The sequence below is a fragment of the Nicotiana tabacum genome, chromosome 18, assembly GCF_000715075.1.
Source record: "Nicotiana tabacum cultivar K326 chromosome 18, ASM71507v2, whole genome shotgun sequence".
In the NCBI taxonomy this organism is placed as follows: Eukaryota; Viridiplantae; Streptophyta; class Magnoliopsida; order Solanales; family Solanaceae; genus Nicotiana; species Nicotiana tabacum.
The window spans coordinates 146,051,237-146,074,023 of record NC_134097.1 but is presented as its reverse complement, the minus strand read 5'-3'; the positions used below and the strand labels follow the sequence as shown (position 1 = coordinate 146,074,023).

The following is a 22,787-nucleotide window of genomic DNA, read 5'->3' as shown; positions in this document are numbered from 1 at the left end:
TTTCACAACAGAGGAATTCTATATAGGAGGACTCCTAATTTAGAATTATTAAGATGTGTCGACGCAAAGAAAGCGTCCAGACTACTAGAGGAGATTCATGCCTGCACCTGCGGTCCACGTATGAACGGTTTTGTCTTAGCAAAGAAGATACTCCGGGTTAGTTACTTTTGGATGACTATGGAAACAGATTGCATCCAGTATGTCCGTAAATGTCACCGCTGTCAGATACATGCAGACATAATAAAGGTACCTCCAAACAAACTCAATGCAACAAGCTCACCATGGCCGTTCGCCGCCTGGGAAATGGGCATTTTTGGACCAATCGAGCATGTCGCTTCCAACGGATACAGGTTTATCCTAGTGGCCATCGACTATTTCACCAAATGGGTCAAAGTAGCATCTTACAAAGCAATAACTAAGAAAGTCGTAGCAGACTTTGTTCGCGACCGCATTGTTTGTCGATTCGGGATTCCGGAGTCAATCATTACTAATAACGGCTCCAACCTCAACAACGATTTGATGAGAGCTATGTGTGAAACTTTCAAGATTAGACACATTCCACAGCCTACAGGCCTCAAATGAATGGAGCTATAAAAGCTGCCAACAAGAATATCAAGAAGATATTGAAGAAAATGATAGAGAAGCATAAACAATGGCACGAGAAGTTATCGTGCTCTACGGGGGTATCGCACAACAATCCGTACATCAACTGGGGCAACCCTCTATATGATGGTTTACGGTACAAAGGCTGTCATTCCTACTAAGGTAGAAATTCCTTCCCTAAGGATCATACAAGAAGCTGAGCTCGATGACACAGAGTGGGTAAAGGGTCGTTATGTGCAACTAGCCCTTATAGATGGAAAGAGAATGAATGCAGTTTGCCATGGCCAACTCTATCAGAACAGAATATCCAGATCCTTCAACAAGAGAGTCAAGCCAAGACAGTTCACACCGGGGCAGCTGGTGTTAAAGAAAATTTTTCCGCATCAAGATGAAGCCAAAGTGAAGTTCTCTCCCAACTGGCAGGGTCCATACATGGTTTACCAGGTTTTGACAGGAGGAGCCCTCATACTTACAGAAATGGACAGAGAAGTTTGGCCAAAACCAATAAATTTGGATGCAGTCAAGCGCTACTATGTGTGATCTTTATACTTTTCTTGTATGATATAAATTGAACTACGCCTGACCTGATTCCCGCACAAGAGGGGATACGTAGGCAGCCCTATGGGTTCAGTCACAACTCAATAAAAATTTCATTTCCCTCCACAATTGGAAACTGGGGCAGAATTTTGAGAAGGACCCTCAAAATTCCGAAGTAATTTCAGCCGATCGCAGCACGAGCAACAGTCAGAAATGACAACCCATCGAGACTGGGGCAGAATTTTGAGAAAGACCCTCAAAATTCTGTAGCAGGAGAGGTTGCAATGTCCTGAACCACATCACAGTCATCGGTTCATCTAAAAGCTATTTTTAACTGTACATTTATGTCATACTTTTACAAAATCATGCATGTTTATTATTGAAATTGCTTTGTTTAGCAACGCTACCCCAATAATACAGACGGTATCACCAGGTCGAAGCCAAACAAGCCAAGCAAAGCCAGTAGGGATACGAATTAACCTTCCCCCTTACAGAACTCATGATTTTTCTTTGGATGCAGGCACTAGAATTGCGAAATCATTAAACATACTATACAACATGGAACCAACATTGTTCAAGAGCACGACTCTCTGAACCGTTGCACTTGACAACATTTGATATCAGCACACACGAGTAATGCTCCATAGTCACAATGCTCCCACTCATCACAATGTCGCAATCTGCTATCAGCTAAGAAAACTCTATTACCATTCATTATTTTATTTTCTTGCATAAGGCTACTATTCTGTCTTCCGAGGTTAAGCTCTACCTCCACCTGCATCTGCATTGCATAAGGCTACTATTCTGCCTTCCGAGACTAAACGCTATCACCATCTGCATCCAATTTGCATAAGGCTACCATTCTGCCTTCCGAGACTAAACACTATCTCCATCTGTATTCGTATTGCATAAGGCTACTATTATGCCTTCCAATTTGCATAAGGCTACTATTCTGCCTTCCAATTTGCATAAGGCTACTATTCTGCCTTCTGAGGTTAAGCTCTACCTCCACCTGCATTTGCATTCATACATAAGGCTATCATTCTGTCTTCTGAGGTTGAGCTCTACCTCCATCTGCATTCTTGCATAAGGCTACCATTCGGCCTTCCGAGACTAAACACTGTCTCTATCTGCATTTGCATTGCATAAGGCTACCATTCTGCCTTCCGAGACTAAACGTTGTCTCCATCTGCATCTGCATTGCATAAGGCTACTATTCTGCCTTCCAATCTGCATAAGGCTATCATTCTACCTTCCGAGACTAAACGTTGTCTCCATCTGTATCTGTATTGCATAAGGCTACCATTCTGCCTTTTGAGACTAAACCCTGTCTCCATTTGCATTTTTGCATAAGGCTACCATTCTGCCTTCCGAGACTAAACGCTGTCTCCATCTGCATCCTTGCATTGCATAAGGCTACTATTCTGCCTTCCAATCTGCATAAGGCTACCATTCTACCTTCCGAGGTTAAGCTCTACCTCCATCTGCATTCGCATCTTTGCGTAAGGCTATCATTCTGCCTTCCGAGGCTAAGCTCTGCCTCCCATTTTCGTGGCGCTATCCCAAGCTCTATTTATCTCATTTTTCTTACGGGCTAAGTTGTGCCCTTCAATTCGCAAGACTAAGCTCTGTCTTGTCCGCATCATGCTACTTCATCCTTCATGGGCCGAAATATCGCCAACTCATCCAAAGGCGTCATCGTTCGGAGGCACCATCTTCATGCCCGAGAACACCATGTCATGGCATGAGGATCTCGTTCAATCTTTTGCATATCATTATTCAAAGGCGTCATGATCAGAGGCACCATCCTCATAGCTCGAGAACATCATTTCATGGTCTGCGAATACCTTATCATACGCTTCATGGCCCAGGACATCATGGTCTAAGGACGTCATTCTAACCGTCCAAAGACAACATTCATGGTCCAACGTGAATTTGCATCATGTTTAAATTTATGCACAGTATACGCATGTATTGTTTCTGATTGCAGGTAAACTGGCGAGCAACGACCATCCCAACAGGAGTGATCCCGCTTCAGTTCCTGCAGCTATTCAAACCCAACCATTTCCGTGAACCGTCCATTCACCTTGACCTAGATATTGCGCTCGTCCTTGAAATATCTTCATCGACATACTCTGCAGGTGAATCCTGAACTACATACGACCTGATTCCTGTAAAACCAGGGATATGTAGGCAACTCAGAAGCCAGGGTATGGCCTAAACATCTTCAACCCGTTTTGCTCGGTCAAAATTAACCATCATATCTTTACCCGACAACTCTTTCATCCTTCCCGGGTAAAGAGGGGCAGCTGTTGATGCCCAATTTTTCCCTATATATTTTTTAATATGCAAAATAACTTTGAAATAACATATATATGCATATATAAGCTTGTCCAAGTATTTTATTATTTTTTCATAATTTTTAAAGGCTTTTGATTGATTTATTTTCCTTTTTTTATCCATAAAATCCCAATAATTATTTCCAAAATTATTATTTTTGATAACTCATCTTTTAGATTTTTATATTTATGCCAAAATATGTCTAAAGTAATTTTTACAAATTTTTATAATTTTATTTAGTATTTTTAGAGCTAAATTGCATATAATTGCAATATTAGCCCTTTTTAAGGTTTAATTAGGGTTTATATTCATAAAATTAGATCCTTTTAGCATTTTAAATTAGTTTTTAGAAATTATTTATTGTTTTTATAAAATTAAAAAGGGAAAAAATGGTTGTTTAACTTATAGCCAAAATTAGCTTTAAAATCTAGCCCAAATCGAATCCCCAATTCCTTAGCCCAGTTTCGATTTAAACCCAACCCTAACCCTTTAAACCCAAACCAAACCCGGATCCCTACCTACCCCCATTTAATCTAGGCCGTTGATCATTCAGATCAACGGTCACCATTTCACCTACCTAAAATAAACCCAAACGACCCCCTTAACCTACTTCATTTCCACTAACCCACCGCCCTTGAATCCCTTTACTCTCCAATTCTCTCTGCAACCTCACCCAAACCCTAGACGCCGCCATCCAAACCAACCCTAATCCTATTCGATTCTCACTAATCCATGGACTCCCATGGCTGTTTGAGACGTGTGCCGGTCTCCTATGTCTCCTGGTTGCTTGTTTTCATGATTTCATGGACAGATCTCAAAGAGATCTAGTCCAGTCTTGGATCAACTTCTATCTATGGTCTTTCCCCGGCCATCCATGGCCATTCGAGTCAGATCCATGGCTTTTCCTGCTAGATCGGTAACTTTTTGAAGTCTATCTCATTTTTCTGGGTTCTCTAAAATCCAAGCTTTAAAGGCTTTCCAATTTTCTTTCAGATTTTTCTTAGATCTGTGTATGCTATGAACCTCTTAAGTTTTTTTCTTGAAGGTTTTCTGATTTTTCAAAGCGACTCTTCGTCTTCAACGATTAGGGTTTTCTTAACCTCTTTTAAAAGATCTCTTCTCCGATTTTCAGTGTTGTTTTTACTATGTTCAAATGATTTGTTTATGCTTTTCTTCTACCTGATTTAGCATGTTGAAAACCCTAAATATCTTTGGTTTTATCCAAGGTTCTGAAACCGTCTTTTATTTTGTATACTTGTTTCGACTGAGTTCTTTGTGTTTAAATCTTTTTCTTTGTTTGACTTAACTGATTATAAGTTCTTACCTTTTTTTAACTCAACTCTGTTAAAACCCTAATTTCTTAAAAACTTTCCTCACTTGTTATTGTGACTTTTGGAGATTTCTTTTACTTATTTCGGTGAGTTGGTCTGATCTCCTCTACCTGTTGCTATGTGTTATATTATTTCCTTCATTTTTTTCTTTTGGTTCTATGTGACTACTTGACTTTGTTGACCACCATGTTTCGAGTAGGTTCTCTTACTATTGAATCCTTAGCCTACTCGTGTTACTGCTATATGTTTATCTAGTTGCTTTTTTTGCCAATATGTTTGGCCTTGCATGTCTGATACTCTTGTTCCTTCTTTTCTATTTATATGTCTAAGTGCAGAATCATGACCCCTTCTTTATTGATCTTGATTTCCTTAAGTTACGGTTTGATTGCAAGGTTTTCTTATAAACCCCTAGTTTTACTCGTTTTGCTTAAATTGATTGATTCCCTTCCTTTGCTGTGATGTTTTACCCCTGCTGAATCCTTTCCCAAAATTAAGTATATCTTGTACTTAGACTCAATTATTTACTCTATACTTTTACTACTCCCTTACATGGTAAGAATCAATCTTTCTCAAAACTGATTTCTTTCCTTAATTATCCTTGTTGGTATCCGTTAAGCAGTAATTCCTTGATTAAAGGAAAGTACTTATATTAATGAGATTCTGATTGTGATTATTCAGTATTTATATTAAACTTTTACTTGTTACCTTATTTTCTACTCGTTTACAAAGTTATAAATACCCTACCCTCTCTTCTCTAAACAGACGAACAATTTAGTTCAGAACACATACTTACAAACTTAAACTCTTTCTTCTCTGTTATTTGTGCTACTGCGTGTCTAGCCGGCTGAAAGCCAAGGCTAGACTGTGGAATTCTACTCGCTTTACTTTTCTGCACTTTGCTTTTTTGACTGGTATGTCCTAGTTTAATTTTAAAGCTCCAACAACAACATGCTTCCTTGTTTGTTTCAGTTTCTTTCGTTTTTGGTCTACTTCTGCTTGTGGTTCTACTAAGCATGCTGTAATGTTTTCCCTTCCCCTTTAGATTAATGCACTCCCCTGTGTGTGCTTTAAGGCATTTGTCAATCACTTATTGTGTACTTGCTATCTTATAAATCCCAAACCCCTATCCTTTCCATGTGTTTATGTTCTTTTGGCCGGTTTGTGATTATGCCAGTATCAGCTATTGTTGTGCATGTCCAGACCAAACCCTTGCTGAGGTTATGTGCTCACTAACAAATGTCTATATATCCCCAAATCCCTTGACCTCCCTGTGTGGCTACTGATTTTGTGTGTGATTCCCTCTTGAGGTGTTTGAGTTTTGTTTACTACTACCACTGCTTTCAATCATCTCTGTTACTGATTGCTTTTCAAAAAATGGAGTTGACAGCCCAGTTTTTTTTACACAAACTCTTTTTCAAACTATGTCAAGCACTCTCACATATACTCTTAGAATACTAGGTTCTGCCCCTTTTGTGTGAGCCTTGCCTTGGGACCCTTGATCTCCCTCTGAACTTGGACACATGAAAGCTGGCCTTTCCATACTGCACTTACTCTCTTGGTTATGCAATCTGGGTGTGAGCTCTGCCTGTGATCCCTTGAGGTCCTTAGGGAACTCTGACATACCCAGATATGAGAAGGCTTTGGAACAATATTGGCATTTGAGAGGGTTTATTACACAACTCAGAGAGGAAGTCAAAATCAGGCTTCTTATGGTTGTAATTTCTTATTTTACATTTTTACTATGTAAGTCAATCACATGGTTTGTAATAAATTGTAAACAACTCTGGGATGGATAGTGGAAAGGGAAGGGGCGATTATGCATGCTTTAGCTATCAAAAGGGGTAGAAAACATGTTATTAGGTTTATCTTCCTACTTGCGCAATAGAATTCATGCTTAGGACTCATTTCATGCATTAGAGATCATGTTCCCTAGGACTTACGCTTACTATTTTCAGCATGTCAATTTCACTATCATATTACTTATAAAATCCTGCGTTAATTATGTTAATAACCGAAGTTTATGCGATCATGTTCCTACTGCCATGTACACTTAGAGATCCTGTTTTAGGCTAAACAACACTAACAAACATATCATTTCTGCGTATTCTAGAAATCATGTTTAAACGTTGTAATATTTGTGCATATAGAAATCTTGCTTAGGATTCTGCATCATTCTGCATCTCTGTACATTAGATACCATGTATTTAGGATTTCCTTTATATTCGCTTAAGCACGCTTAGGCTAACTATGAATGCATAAAAAGGAATAAAATAATTTTACTCAGTTTTTACAATCAACTGGCAATAATTCTATGTGTTAAACACCTAGAACAGCATGTTTTAGGTAATAATAAGCTCCAAACTGTCTGAGCAATCCTGAATGACTACTGAGTACTGCATTATTTTACGCCTAGGCAAGCCTTAGGTAATAACCTGAATAAAACTGGAACTGCCTTTGTTTAATTATTAACTGTTACAACCAGCAGGCAGACCTGATTCAGACTTCTTATCTGAGTCATGTAATAAATTTGGTTCTGCTTCAACAACTTAAACACCCTGCTTTAGGATTTTTAAGTTCAGACCTTAACTGTGTATGAGTCATGCTATCTATGTGCATTCTTGTGAAGGTATAACTGAGCCTTCTACTTGCTTATATGTTTCCCCCTCCTAATTGCAGTCTTATATGTTTTTGTATGTCACCTTAGTAATTTATCTTTAAACCTGAGGGCCTGCCTAGAACCCCCTCCTTATAGGAATAGTAGTCATAAATTCCTCCGAGACTGATAGGAAGGGACAGGTAATAGCATGCAATAAGAGTCGAGACCAATCTTCGCTTAATTACCTTTACGGGATGAGATATGGATATGATGACCGGTGCGCTAATACCACGTGTAGCCCCTCTTCTGAGGAGTATCGTACCGGGTATTGCATTGATGTGATCTATATTACAAACAAACCTAGGAAACTCCTTTATATTCATAAGCATACTTTAGATTGTAACTCTTTTCAAAATTTCGCCTTTCAATAACTATTTCAAAACTCTTGTGTATCTTAACTTAAATTCCCTATTATTTGAGCCCTACTTGTCTATTTGCTAATTGCACAAATTCATAAAACCTGTCTGGTCGGGAACCACACTAGTGGATCTTGAGAGGTGCCTAACACCTTCCCCTTAGGATAATTTCAAGCCTTTACCCTATCTCTGGTTAGCAAATGTAGTTGTAGATGAACCTCATAGGTGCCCTAATGCACCTTAACAATCGTTAGGTGGTGACTCTTCAAAATTGCAAACCCCTTCCCAAAAGGAAAAGAGTTGTCCCATACCAAAAAATGTCATGAACCCGATTTTCGCGCGGAAGGAAAAAAGGGGGCGCGACAAAGGCTAACCGTCATTTCTATGAGAATTATTTCTATGTGCGGACTAAGCACATTGTGGCGGATCCGACGGGGTTCCCTGAGAAATGGAACTTTGCATGTAAGTTTCTTATGTTTTTAGTCAGGGATATATCCGACCATTTTTCGTTACAGTACTAAACCCTGTTATGTCTCTGCAGTCGAGAAATTGCCTCATTCATCTGTCGAAGGTATCCGCGAGGGGGTTAGTGCCATCCTTCCCCATATAGCGGGGGTTCGCACCTGGTCGGCCTTCTATGAAAAATTTGGACGCAGGCCCCTTACGGGTGAGATGTCATTTCTGTTTGTTACCTTTCCTCTCTTTTTATTTACTTTCTTATATGATGTTTGTCGATGCTAGGGAGAGTGCGGAGAGTGAGGGCTACTCCATTGGCTTTTCATCAGCCGACAGTGTCTGCTTGCCCTGTTGCAGCACCTGCCGTTCGGACTTTGTCGAGGGCTGCTTCGGTCGAGTCGGCAGCTGCGGTTATTCCTCCGGAGGCCACTTCTCAGATTGAACTTCCGACTTGTATTGCTCATCAGACGGGCGAGTCTCCCCACGCTGAGGAAGAAGAAGGGTCATCTAAGAGGCAGCGAGTGGAATTCGAGGCATCCCCTCCAACTGTAATTCACCTGGACGACTCTCCCTTGACAGAATTTGGGGGGGTTGATACTGCTCCACCCGTAGAGATGGAGATAGCCGTCGCATCTGCCCCATCGACGGAAATTCCTACTGCTGTTGTTGATCAACAGCCTGACGTGATGGGGGGCTAGATGTCTGAGGCCACCGTTGTAGTTTCGGACGTACCCTCATCCTTTGTACCTGGTCGTGCTTCGTCCTCAGCTGTTGAAAGAGGAAAGGGTGTTGTGGTCGACGATTATGAATCCAAGTCAGTCCTCGATCCTGATGATGTTAAGATGTTTGAGGAGGGTTTTACCCACTCGGTGGTTCGTGTAGGAGGGCCGACCTATATTCTTGAAATTTCTTTGGATGTTAATCTCCTGGGGGACATAGAGGATCTGGTGCCACAGTTTGACATTCTGTGTTCTACTACCGAGAACGAGGCTCTTCGGAATGTTCCTGATGTCGATTTGATGAATGAAGTGGCTACTATGGGCTTGAGGGTACGTTGCCCTTTTCTTTTATACTTCTCCCATTTTTCTTGTTGGTATATTTTTAACCCACCTTCTCGCTTTTCAGACGTACATGGTGGAAGTGGAGAGTATGCACAGGGCCGACATTTGGGCCAAGTTTTTCTTGAAGATGTTGGAAAAGTATCGATGCTATCGCAACAAGTGCCGTGAGATGTACGGGCGACTGAGGTAGAACCCTGTTGCTCGATCCCTTGGAGAGGAATTGGAGAAGAGAGATCAGTAATTGATGGAGGCCATTCATAGGAACAGTGTGCTGGAAGAGCAGCTTCACACAAAGGATAAAGAGCTCGAGGTGGGAAAGGGGGTGGCTGCAAAGTGTGACTATCTGCAGAGGAGGCTGAGGTCGATGCAGGCTGAAATGGACCAGAACTTTATCAAGGTCGAGGTGATGAGTGCAGAGTGGATGATAAAGATGGCCGAGTTGGAGAGAAAGGTCGCCGGGCTGGGGAGTATCGAGAGTGCCTGGTCTGCGGCTTCAGCAAGGACGGCGGCACTGGAGAACACTATCGGCGTCCTCCAATTTGAGCAGGAGTCGGAGAGAGCGATGACAACGGTGATGGATGCGAGGCTTGAGGAGCGTATTGGTGAGATCGATCGGGAAGCTTCGACCTTAGGAGATCGGGTCGCCGCTCTTGAGGCTGAAAAGGAGCGACTGTTGGCTCAGATTGAGTCTTCCTCTTCTCCTGCTCCCCGTCGCCTACACGAGCTTTGGATTCATGCTGAAGCTCAGCGAGATATATACAAGAGTCTATGGAAGGCAGGCAATATTAATGAGGCCGTATATGAAGAAGCACGAGCAAAGGCGCGGGAGGCCCGTGTCAACTATGGTTATGACTCTGCGACTCCGGAGAGCGAAGAGGACGCAGATGATGAGGGAGAGCTTCCTGGAGATGATGGTGGCGGTAATGACGCCGAGTGAAATAATGCTATCTTAGTCTATTTTTTGTTTTCTTTTTTATTCATTGTCGATTATTGTTGTTCCTTTCTTTCTTCTTTTTTTATATTGTTGGCTTGGGCCATATGTAGTCTGGGACCATTAGCGCGGTGACCTTGTATAAGGAAGAATTTTTTCGTTGTTATCTACCTCGTGCTTTATCTTTGCTTTCGCTTTTTTGTGCCTTTGGCGCGGGATGGATTCCCGTATGGTGAGTCCCGATCTTTTCTTACCTTGTTGTTCAGTAACGGCTCTCGGCCTTAGATATATTTTTAACTTTTCCCTTTGGCGATGGCTTGTGGCCTTGAGGGTGTGATTTCGAACTTTTGTCGAAAAATCGACCTGTCGCTGTTTGATTAAGATTTAACTTCTTTTTGGTGAAAGCCCTTGGCCTCAAGGGTGTTATTTCGAACTTATCGAAATAGTAACCCGTCGTCATTCGATCGAGGTCTAACTCTTCTTTTTGGCAAAGGACCTTGGCCTTAAAGGGTGTTATTTCGAACTTATCGAAATAGTAACCGGTCGTCGTTCGATTGAGGTCGAACTTTCCTTTTTGGAAAAGGCCCTTGGCCTTAAAGGGTGTTATTTCGAGCTTATTGAAATAGTAACTCGTCATCATTCGATCGAGGTTGAACTCTTCTTTTTGGCGAAGGCCCTTGGCCTTAAAGGGTGTTATTTTAAACTTATCGAAATAGTAACCCGTCGTCGTTCAATCGAGGTCGAACTTTCCTTTTTGGCAAAGGCCCTTGGCATTAAAGGGTGTTATTTCGAACTCTTCTTTTTGGCAAAGGCCCTTGGCCTTAAAGGGTGATTTCGAACTTATCGAAATAGTAACCCATCATCGTTCGATCGAGGTCGAACTCTTCTTTATGGCGAAAGCCCTCGGCCTTAAAAAGTGTTATTTCGAACTTATCAAAATAGTAACCCATCGTCGTTCGATCGAGGTCGAACTTTTCTTTTTGGCGAAGGCCCTTGGCCTTAAAGGGTGTTATTTCGAACTTATTGAAATAGTAACCCGTCGTCGTTCGATCGAGGTCGAACTCTCCTTTTTGGCGAAGGCCCTTGGCCTAAAAGAGTGTTATTTCAAACTTATCGAAATAGTAACCTGTCGTCGTTCGATCGAGGTCGAACTTTCCTTTTTGGCGAAGGCCCTTAGCCTTAAAGGGTGTTATTTCAAACTTATCGAAATAGTTACCTATTGTCGTTCGATCGAGGTCGAACTCTTCTTTTTGGCGAAGTCCCTTGGCCATAAAGGGTGTTATTTTGAACTTATCGAAATAGTAACTCGTCGTCGTTCGATCGAGGTTGAACTTTTCTTTTTAGCGAAGGCCCTTAGCCTTAAAGGGTGTTATTTCAAACTTATCGAAATAGTAACCCGTCGTTGTTTGATCGAGGTCAAACTCTTCTTTTTGGCGAAGGCCCTTGGCCTTAAAGGGTGATTTCGAGCTTATCAAAATAGTAACTCGTCGTCAGTCCCAGTGTTTGGAGAATCAGACATCCTCTGGGGGAGTCCCAGTTCGTTTGACATTGATTGCATCATAGAGTGCAATGTCGGAGAGTACGAAGTGCTGCTGTTTCGCTTAGGTTTGTTCTGCGCACATATTGTAGTTTCCTTGTCTGACTCCTGCCTTCCGACTTGGAGGTGTCACTGGCGGGCGGTATTTTGGTTGTTTTGTAGTAGTCTCTCATTCTTTAATTGAGATGTTTCTTTGCTTGCTCGCCCGCGCGGCATTTGTGTTCCTGCTTGAGCAAAGAGCAGAAGGTGAGTTAAAATGATACTTTCCTTACCCTCATCCGATGGTCCGGTGAAGGAGAGCAGGTTTGTAACGTTGCTCGTTTTTTTTGGCATTTCGATGGTTGATGAGGCGAGGATTTCTAAATTCGGTGACTCTACTCGGTTCTCCTTCCCCTTCTGTGCTGCGCTTTTGTCCCGCGTGGGTTGGGTTTTGCCTTAACGCTCTTTTCGGTGGGTAATCGTGTTTCTTGTCTTTGATCTGAGAGAGACTAGGAAATTTCACTAAGAAATCCCCACAGACGGCGCCAAATTGTTTGACTCAAAAGATATCGGAACCTTTTTGAATAAATCAATCAAAGAAAATGAAGGGGTAAATCTTAGTCAAACATAATAAATTCTAGATCAATGAGCTAACAGAATAGACAATATATAAGATGAAATAGATATAATCGATCTTATAGAAATTCTTCATTGTGGCTCCCATCAATCGATGGGAGAGGTAGTTTTACATGTTTTTCTGTAGATTACTTCCTTCTTATGAAGATTACAAGAAGAGAACTTAGGGGAGAGAATGGGAAGGAGCCCCCCTTTCTATCGAGGGTTTTTCCCTACTATATATAGTCAATGCACCTTTGTCATTTACTTGGTCTGACGCTCTCTCGCACTAAGTGTGCCTTGGTCGTCCTTTAGACATTGCTCCTTCTAACTCTACGGGTGTCGAGAGTGCCAGATGTAAAGTGGGCCATATCATCTTTTACTGCCCGGTCACTTGGGCGATGCATTGATCAGCTCGACCGTGACGGTCAGATTTTGACCAATACACTATGCACTAAGAGAAACTCACTCAAACATTTAAACATCCAAAGAGTATCACGTGCAAATCTCTTCAAATAAAACTTATGATGTATATCTTAAAAAAATGTGAATATATTACGTTTACATATTATTGACGGCATTTGTCCAATATAAAATACATCATGTGTAGATCTTCAAAAAGAAATATAAATATTATGTGCATATCTTCAAAAAATATAAATAAATCTTTTAAGTAGTTTTTGGCATTTTTCTAATGAAAAATATATTAATATATTATTTGAAGTTCTTCAAAAAAAAAGTGCATATTTCATGAAACGTACCTTATCCTTAAGATACATATTTCTATTATAAATTGTATATTAAAGTTATAAAATATTTGATTAAAAAATTTAGAATTATTATTAGTAATAATCTAAAAAAATTTACATGGCTGTTATAGAGAAGTAATTTTATAAAGAGCGTGTTGTCATAAAGATGACGCTGTTATAGAAATATAAAATATGATATAAAAAATTAATTTTGAAAAAAATTAGACTTTTATAATAAATGACTGTCATATAAAGATATGGTAGATAAGTTGACTGTCGATAAATTACACCCTTCCATACTCTTGTGTGATTTTATCCTTCATCTCCTCCTCCCACGCCCCAAATCGCTTGACGATACCATTTATGGGTCAGCACAGCATAACCTCCACCAACTAAATCATGCCACGTGTCACGGAATAGAATGTGGATCGATCCTTAAAGTCACTATATCAGGCACTTCACCGATAACCTGCTGCCACGTGTAATGTTCACGTTAACTACAAGCTTTAAACGGCGCATGTTAGCATTGAGCCAGTGCATTTTAGCATCAAGAACTGTGACGGACTTTGCAAGAAGCCTATTTCACAATGCTGACACAAACAGACCAAAACAAAAGCTGGCCCTGTCATTTACGGTGTATATTCCAAACCCCATCACTACCGTACAATTTCTAATCTACGGTCACGATTCATCCCCACAAAATTTAGCCCATACTATAAACTCAACTCCCTTATTTCTCCCAGATTTTCTCTCTTACAGATCACAAAGATGGCGTCTTTGGCCCTCACCTCCGCCGTCAACCTCCGTCTCCGGCCAACCCCATCTCAAAAATCACACCTTTTTTCTCCCCAATCCCTACAATCTACTCAAATATCAAAAAAGACCCCATCTTTTTTGACTTCTTCATTCAAGAACCCCTTAAATCTTGAAAAAAGCTTGAATCCTGGAAAAAGATTGAATCTTGATAAACTCAGAAGTGTAATTATAAAAGCTTCAGCTTCTTCTACACCTTCAGCTATAGTTCCACCTCAGCAGCCATGGCAAGGTGCAGCAATAAAGCCATTAATTGCATCTATAGCCACTGGAATTATCCTCTGGCTTATTCCTGCACCTGCTGGTGTTACAAAAAATGCATGGCAATTATTAGCCATTTTTTTAGCTACAATTGTTGGGATTATAACTCAACCTTTACCTCTTGGTGCTGTTGCACTTATGGGACTTGGTGCTTGTGTTTTAACTAAAACACTTACTTTTGCTGCTGCATTTTCAGCTTTTGGTGATCCAATTCCATGGTTAATTGCTCTTGCATTTTTCTTTGCAAGAGGTTTTATTAAAACTGGATTAGGGAATAGAATTGCTTATCAGTTTGTTTCATTATTTGGTAGTAGTTCATTGGGTTTAGGTTATAGTTTGGTTTTTAGTGAAGCCCTTTTAGCTCCTGCTATTCCTTCAGTTTCAGCTAGAGCTGGTGGGATTTTCTTGCCTTTGGTAAAATCACTATGTGTAGCTTGTGGAAGTAATGTAGGTGATGGAACTGAACACAAGTTAGGATCTTGGTTAATGTTGACTTGTTTTCAAACATCTGTTATTTCATCATCCATGTTCTTGACAGCTATGGCTGCTAATCCTTTGAGTGCAAATTTGACTCTAAGTACAATTAATCAAACAATTGGGTGGATGGATTGGGCTAAAGCAGCTATAGTTCCTGGTTTAGTGTCTTTAATTGTGGTTCCATTGCTTTTGTATATAATTTATCCGCCTACTGTGAAGAGTAGTCCGGATGCACCTAGGTTGGCTAAGGAGAAGTTGGAGAAAATGGGGCCAATGTCTAAGAATGAGATGATTATGGCTGGAACTCTGCTTCTTACGGTAAGAAAAGAAATAATTTGTTTTGCTTGCTGGTCGCATTATTTTTAACTTCTTGTTGATTGAAAGCAGAAATGTGTTTTTTTTTCCATGTAAATTTCTGAAAATATCTGAATTAATGGTAACAACCATGAGTTGATCAGATTAGGATGTAAATTACGCTTTTAGATTTAAGGGATTAGTACATGTTGACACTTCAGCGGAGAGGATTATGCTTCGACGTAAACGTGTGTACAACTCTATAGAGTGATTTTGTCAATGCATTGCTGGGTAATAGGGCTGTCAAATTTGGCCCAAGCCCAAGAGATCCACCCAACCCGGCCAATGTTGGACTGCTTATTGACCCGCCCATTTATTAAACTCAACTCACCTTGACCCAACCCATCTCAACCCATTTAAAGTTTGGCTGGTTTTTAGCCCAAATTTATGTATGAGTAACTTTGTCAAAATATCTTAGAAATTATTCTTATTTATTGATATGTTATACATGACCATGACAAAAGAAAAACAGTCTTGTTTAGTAATTATACATTTCATAAGAAAACATCACATATTAATTAAAGTTTGGTAATAGTTGGGCGGGTTGGGCTATAAACCAAATTTTAGCCCATCTTGACCTAGCCCATCTTAGCCTATGTAACTTTTGGGCGGTCAATGACCCGCTCAGTTATTGACTCATCCCTTTTTGACCCGCCCAAAATCGGCCAAACCCGCCCATTTGACACTCCTACTGGTTAATATGCAATGTTAATGTGTCCTAGACTCGTTACTTTTGTCAAGCTGGTTTTTGTCCCTTTTTGGATGCTGAACTTTGCATTGAATTTTACTGATCCTTAAAAGAAGTGGCAATGGCCAAGCAATTAGCTATTGTTCACTAAATGTTGGTTTGTTCCCAGCGTAATAAACAGAGATGCAGATCCACTTAGTTTTGAGTGATCAATATATGCTTATGGTTTTTTGCATTTTCAAACGCTTGTGTACTAGCTTAGCATTGGCAGCTTTTGCTTAATTTTCTCTTGACTTTTCGGTGCATCTGTAGTCAACATAGACAAATAGTTATTTTCATTTTTTTATCATATTTAGCTGATACTTTCGTATTATACTTTTTATGCAATTGATCATACATAGATGAGACAAGTCATTGGCCTCATACCTGGTGATACTTCCATACTGTTCCTTTTTACCAGTTACTTTTAATATACTGTGTTTTCATTCTGATGTACATCTCATCATATTTGTTTGAGGGATAATCACAAGCTCCCTTTATCTTTCTTTTCGAAAGCGTTCTTTTTCATTATTCAGTTGTGAAATGCATGATTGACATAAGAGCATATAGGTGAACTTTTGAAAGTATACTTCAGACCTCTACCTTGAGGTTAATATCTTGTTTTACCCTGCCGACCTTTTTATCGTTATTATTCGTTTTTTCGTTAGTCTATTTAGAAGTGAGGTAAATCAGGAATTCAAATGAAGCACATGAGACCCATCAGACTTAAAGAGATGATTTTGTAAGTTCCGATATGAATAATGTTATTGATAGTACTCATTTGACTGAGAATTCCTACCTCAAGGGTTTTAATTTATATATGGTGATGTGTAATTAAAGCTTTGTGATAAGGGAAATCGTTCCCAGCTCAGGTATCAAGTTGGAACCTTTTGGGAAAAGGTGCAGGTGAAAAGAAGGGGAGATAATAGAATCACTAGTTTGACTCAAAAACTGAATGTCAATGCACAAAAGTAAGTTCTCGTCTTGTGAAGTATTAATTTAATGGCCCAGATATTGCTGACTAATTGGTGATCCCCGTGGAATTGAAGCTGTTATAAGGTGGATCATGTCAAGACTTCATTGAGTTCATTGACGTCCTAATAGTGCTTGAAGATTTTGTATGATTCATTTAATCTGATATCTTGTTAACACATGTTTTCCGATAGTTATAACATAGTATTTTTAGGAGCATATAAAAATGCATTTTTGTGTTTTGGTTTTGCCCTTTTTTAGGAGCATATAAAAATGCATTTTTGTGTTTTGGTTTTGCCCCTATGCATTTTTCTATAAGAAATGATAAACGTGGCTTATATTTGTTTGATACCATCTATTGATGTTTCGCTCTAAATGCTTTGTTTCAGGTCGGTCTTTGGATTTTTGGTAGCACGTTAAAGGTTGATGCTGTTACTGCGGCAATTCTTGGACTATCTGTACTCCTTATTACCGGGGTTGTCACATGGAAGGAATGCTTGGGTGAGGCAGTTGCTTGGGACACCCTTACTTGGTTTGCTGCACTGATTGCAATGGCTGGTTATCTGAACAAATACGGTCTCATCTCTTGGTTTAGTGAAACTGTGGTCAAGGTTTGTTTTCATTGCTTAATTGCACTGCGTGATATTTTGTTTGCTTTTTCGCTAAATGTTCAGTAATTTATGCAAAGGGGAAGTAGACACTTAAGGATATTCTATTACTTCCTATGCTCTTGTTGGTCCTTCTTTCAGGTCATGTGCAAGTGTAGGATACAACTTAAGATCTTTTGTCTCAGTACCTACCATTTGACATTCATCCACTGGTTTTCTCCTTTTATGCAGCCATATTGACTTCCTCATTGTTCAAATAGGATCTCTATCTCACACATGGTAGTAGCTATTTACATTTGACATGAACTTTGTCGTGCCTTTCTGAAACTAAAAAAAAACAAACATTTAACATGAGCTCTTTATTTGCTCAAAACTAATTCTACATATAGCTACATGGCCTTCAAGTTTGCATCTCGACACCTAAGTCTTAGGTTGTTACAAACTTACAATTTGCTTTAAGTTTTATCTGAAGATTTCTAATCATAGGTAAGAGTTTCTTTCAATAATGATGTCGGCTATTGAAAAAAAATAAAAAAAATTGTGATCCCATATTCCCCTTCCCCTCCCCCCCTCAAACACCACAACCAAAAAAAGGAGAAAAGAGAACTGATACTGGTGCTTCTCTGTGCACTGGAAAAGGCATGGTTTTACATAGAAATATCTTTGTATGTGTGAATTAAAGACCAAAATGTTGGACATTGTCAACAAAAACTTCTCAGCAGGAGCTATTGAAAGGCCTCATAAAGATCATTTGACTTACCATCTTAGGTAGAGTAAATTGTTATTTGACATCACTCTCTTGCCACTAACAAGTGTATTGAGGGAAGTTAAAAAGAGGTACATGTAACCTTGATTGGCATGAGCGTAAAAGAAAATCTGGGTGGAATTGAAGTGGGGCTATCCTTCAGTTTTATATTTGCATTTGTTTATGTAAAAGACTAAATTATCTCATAATGATGCTCGTGTATTGAACTCTTAGAAAGCTGATCCGGATTATAATACTTTGTAGTCTTCTGCTTCATCCTTATCTGCTTGCTGACATTGTATTATTTATTAACGTTAATGTACCACGGTCAGACGTCAATATAGCATCTCGATAAATCTGTAAGTATTTATCTGTGGTGACTATGTCTGTGGTGAGTGCATCTTATGGGGTAGGTGAACATTTTTCTCATTAGCAACAAAACGACTTTTTAATAAAGATTAGGTGGTGAGCCCATTTTGCCTTTTTTTCCAATTGATTTACTGAAGCATCTGTGTGTCCACTACTCCACAAGTATGGGGGTTGCTCCTCTAATTTATCGCTCATGCTTGATTTACTCGCTCTATTTTGCAGGTCGTCGGTGGATTAGGACTTTCGTGGCAGTTGTCATTCGGAATTCTTGTTCTTCTGTACTTCTACTCTCACTACTTCTTCGCAAGTGGAGCTGCTCATATCGGAGCAATGTTCACAGCATTCTTATCCGTTGCTAGTGCACTAGGTACTCCACCATACTTGGGAGCGTTGGTGCTCTCTTTCCTCTCAAACCTTATGGGTGGCATTACTCACTATGGAATCGGATCAGCACCTGTATTCTACGGTGCAAACTATGTCCCCCTCGCGAAATGGTGGGGATACGGGTTCATAATTTCTATAGTCAACCTTATTATCTGGCTTGGAGTCGGAGGAATTTGGTGGAAGGCCATCGGCTTGTGGTAGAGTTGCTGGTTAAGACGAAACCTTCTGATTTACAGTAGTTAACGATACCTGTTACAACCTCCTCATATGATCTTGGCGTGGGCCGTTAAGATTAGTTTCCTATTCTTTTTTTGAAATAAGTTTTGGTAATTATTGGTGGAGACTGGCATAGTTAAAGAATGGTGTAGAAATTAGGTCCATTCGTAGCTGAAGTTCAAGTTTTTGCTGAATTTTTTTTGACATTGAAACTTCAAATTGTAAGAGCTGAGTGACTAGCTCACTTCAATTCTTTTTACATTTATTGCCTACAACTTTGCTTATTCTGTAGTTGGCAACTTAGAAGTGATTTTGGACCTAGTTGGATCATTATAACAAATATATTTTCATCACGTTTGGTTGCATATTAGTGAAGGGGAGCCTTGATGTAACTAGTAAAGTTGTTGTCATGTGGTCAGGAGGTTACGGGTTCGAGCCGTGGAAACAGTCTCTTGTAGAAATGCAAGGTAAGGCAACATACGATAGACTTTTGTGGTTTGGCCTTTCTACGGACTTCACCCATAACGGGAGCTTAATGCACTGATCAGTACCCATAACGGGAGCTTAATGCACTGATCAGTACAATTTTCATAGGGATTCAAATTGCCTTGTGTACCAAAAAATGGAAGTGAGTGATAAAAAGTGGAATATATCTCCATCCTTTTCCTGTGACCATAGTTAGAGATAGACTTGAGATAACGACCAAATTGGTTAGTGGAAACTTCGTTATCTTTCATTTTCAATAATGATATGAATCCATTATTTTATGGAAGATAGTATGGTGTAAAACAACAGCTTTTTTCGTATACAAATGTCCGTTTAGCTCATCAACTAGCTTGGATAGTATTCTCATATTTAGAGGTGGTAAAATGGACAGTTAACAGATTACAAAATGGGTATATAAACAAAGAAAATTTTAGAAATTAAGATTCAAATTCGAATCGATAAACAAATAAACATTAAATGAATTCTTTTCATAATTTTTTTAAAATAATTTATTTATTAGGAAGCTATTCGCTAGAAGAAGGGCTTGACCTTCGACCTTGTGGTTATTTCATATGGTTTAGACTTATTCCTCTGTTGATGGGAGATAGCAACTCGATATTTATGCTAGTGCGAAATAGCAAATACATACTAAAATAGTTGAGTTGGTAGCAGCTTAAGTTTTAGTGTAAGCTCTTGTGACACTATCGCCAAGTCTTTCCTTTTTTTTTTTTTGTTTTTTTTTTTTTTTTGCTAATAACCTAGTCTTATTCAATACATCAAAAATATTGTAGCCAACTTATAGTGAACTTCTGAATTATGCCATATATTTTTCTTCTTTTGTTTCTGGTTTTGAGTTTAACTTATATATAATGACAATGTTAAATGTTACTTATATTGTCAAATCATGTAAAAGAGAAAAAAAAAAGTAGTAGTAGAGGGTAGAATTTTCACATAGGAGATTAAAAAACATGAATACGTGAAAAATTCAAAGTGATTTAACATCTAACATATATACATAAAAAGGGAATTTAGATGAACCTCTTGCGATTCCCTAGCTCCATCCTTGACTACACGTAATTGCTCATAAGAAGTGAAACTAATTACTTGAAATATATAATTTGATTGTCTGATAACACGATTTATCTAGTTTCAAGAACTTGGAACATATTATTTGACAATGATATGGAATCTCTTGTTCAATTATAATACAGCAAAAAGGCTGAAATATTATCAATCCACTTTATCAGAACATATTCCTGTTGTAGTGCATAGAGCATCAGCATTCCAAATTGTTGATTCAACTTTTAATTAAATTATCATTCTTTCCATTAAAGATATTCTTTTCTTAGAATATTGTTAGCCAAATTGATTCAACTTGAAATAATTCAAGATCATCCATTTTTCCCTACTTTATTAAAATATGCACTTAAAAATTAGGATAACTTGTAAAAATTAAACCTTCTTTTGACATTCTTTTTAAATGAAAATTAGTCATGCCCATTTATTAACTTTCTTGAGGGTTCAAAGCTCATTGTCATTTATAAATCAATTTTTTAGAGAATAAATTCTGTTGATTGGCTCCAAAATCTCCTAAGCATACAAATTTGTTCGTGGTAATTAGTGTCAGAGTTAAAATTTTCACTAAGGGGTGTCAAAATATAAAAAAGTAAACATACGAAAAAGTGAAGGGAAATCAAGATATAGTAAGTAATATATACGTTTAAAAAATTTACCCAGGTACACAATATAATTCTCTGGACAAAGGAGTGTGACTTGACACCTTTAGTGATAAGGTAGCTCCGCCACCGCTCCTAATACCTAAACCTACCTGTATCTTGTGCTGAATTATTCACGGTATTATTATTATTACTATTCTGTAAAAGTTTAAGATTGTTATGATAAAAATCAAAATATGGTGGATGTCTACTCTTCCTCCATGATCTTTCTCTCAAATGGTTAATGACATATTCCATGACATATTTTCTTCATTTTTCATGCCTATATAAAGGTCTTGTAATAGATAGGAAAATACACACAATTGAAGAAGAAAATCTCTTCCTTCTCTCTATCTCTATTTCTTGTTCATGTTTTACTAAATTGCTTTTATTTCATAACATGTTATCAGCACGAGTCTCTAACCAATTGTATATATACCTACAAAAAAAATTTCCTACATCCGAAAAAATTACAATTAAAAGCTATACATATCATCACATGGTTAAATGTAAAGAGAAACGACATATGGTAAGTAATGAAATGTAAGAATGTATGATTATCTTATACTTGTCATTCCTTTAAAATCTCATATGCACACAACTTCGTACTACACCTGTATTGCATAAGCACATATTAATATTACATCTTTTATATCACATGAATGAAATAAAATTTTTGAAGTTCTATATGTGAAAATCATAGTAGCAGTTAATTGTTGATATGATGCATGTCATGGTAACCAAGGATATTTTATATAAATTGTCCTATGCATATTTATGTGTTAACTATCTTCAATCTCTCTTGCCGCTTTAAACATTTTCTTTTACTTGGATGAATATTTTTTTTCTTTTGGATTTTTACACTTGCATATAGCACCAAAAAAAAAAGGAATAAAAAATAAAATAAAATCGGTCATACTGATTAAAAGCATAAATCATCTTGAAGAAAACAAGAAATACTTCACATCTTTATCTAGGTTGATTAATTACTTCTTTGAAGTTTGGAAAACAAACCAGCTATTGAGAAAGTATACTTCATAATTTATGGTCGTATCATTTGAAAGCAAACAATGATTAGTATGACTACTAGAAGAGGTGTTTTTGAGTATCCATGACCTACTTGATGTTTGCTACTGACTTACCATTATTAAGTATTTTATATGAATGATGCACAAGCTACAACTGGTAAGTTGTGACCTATAATGTCACTTTTCAGGTAATATAAATGTTGAATTTATGTATTAGTACTATATATATGTATTGTTACCTATATGGTGTACTTTTGATAAATTTATTCACTAATTGCTTGGTTGAATTGAGTGAAGGAAAGTCATGACATTTAATCAAATCCAATAGGTAGGGTATACCCCGAAAACAACAATATTTTTTAAAGAGACTCAATAAATATTATGACAATGATTTTATGATCCTTTTAAACTCTAATAGAATTTAAAAGAAATATTCTGACTACAAACGGTTGTATTTCATATAGATGCTACAAATGATTAA

General features: G+C 38.3%; 1 protein-coding gene across 1 annotated transcript; it reads left to right on the top strand.

The window, feature by feature from the left end:
- The first annotated feature begins 13,826 nt into the window (after positions 1-13,826).
- Positions 13,827-19,430, top strand: LOC107774341 (dicarboxylate transporter 1, chloroplastic). Its single transcript, XM_016593835.2, has 3 exons — positions 13,827-15,020; positions 17,145-17,366; positions 18,700-19,430. Exons 1-3 carry the CDS (start codon positions 13,920-13,922, stop codon positions 19,060-19,062), a joined length of 1,686 nt encoding a protein of 561 aa, XP_016449321.1. The 5' UTR covers positions 13,827-13,919; the 3' UTR covers positions 19,063-19,430.
- Positions 19,431-22,787: the final 3,357 nt, after the last annotated feature.

Excerpts from the sequence above, each read along its gene's own strand:
- LOC107774341 (XM_016593835.2), top strand. The coding sequence starts at position 13,920 with ATGGCGTCTTTGGCCCTCACCTCCGCCGTCAACCTCCGTCTCCGGCCA. Across the intron at positions 15,021-17,144 it reads CTGGAACTCTGCTTCTTACG|GTCGGTCTTTGGATTTTTGG; the intron begins GTAAGAAAAGAA and ends GCTTTGTTTCAG. Across the intron at positions 17,367-18,699 it reads TTAGTGAAACTGTGGTCAAG|GTCGTCGGTGGATTAGGACT; the intron begins GTTTGTTTTCAT and ends TCTATTTTGCAG.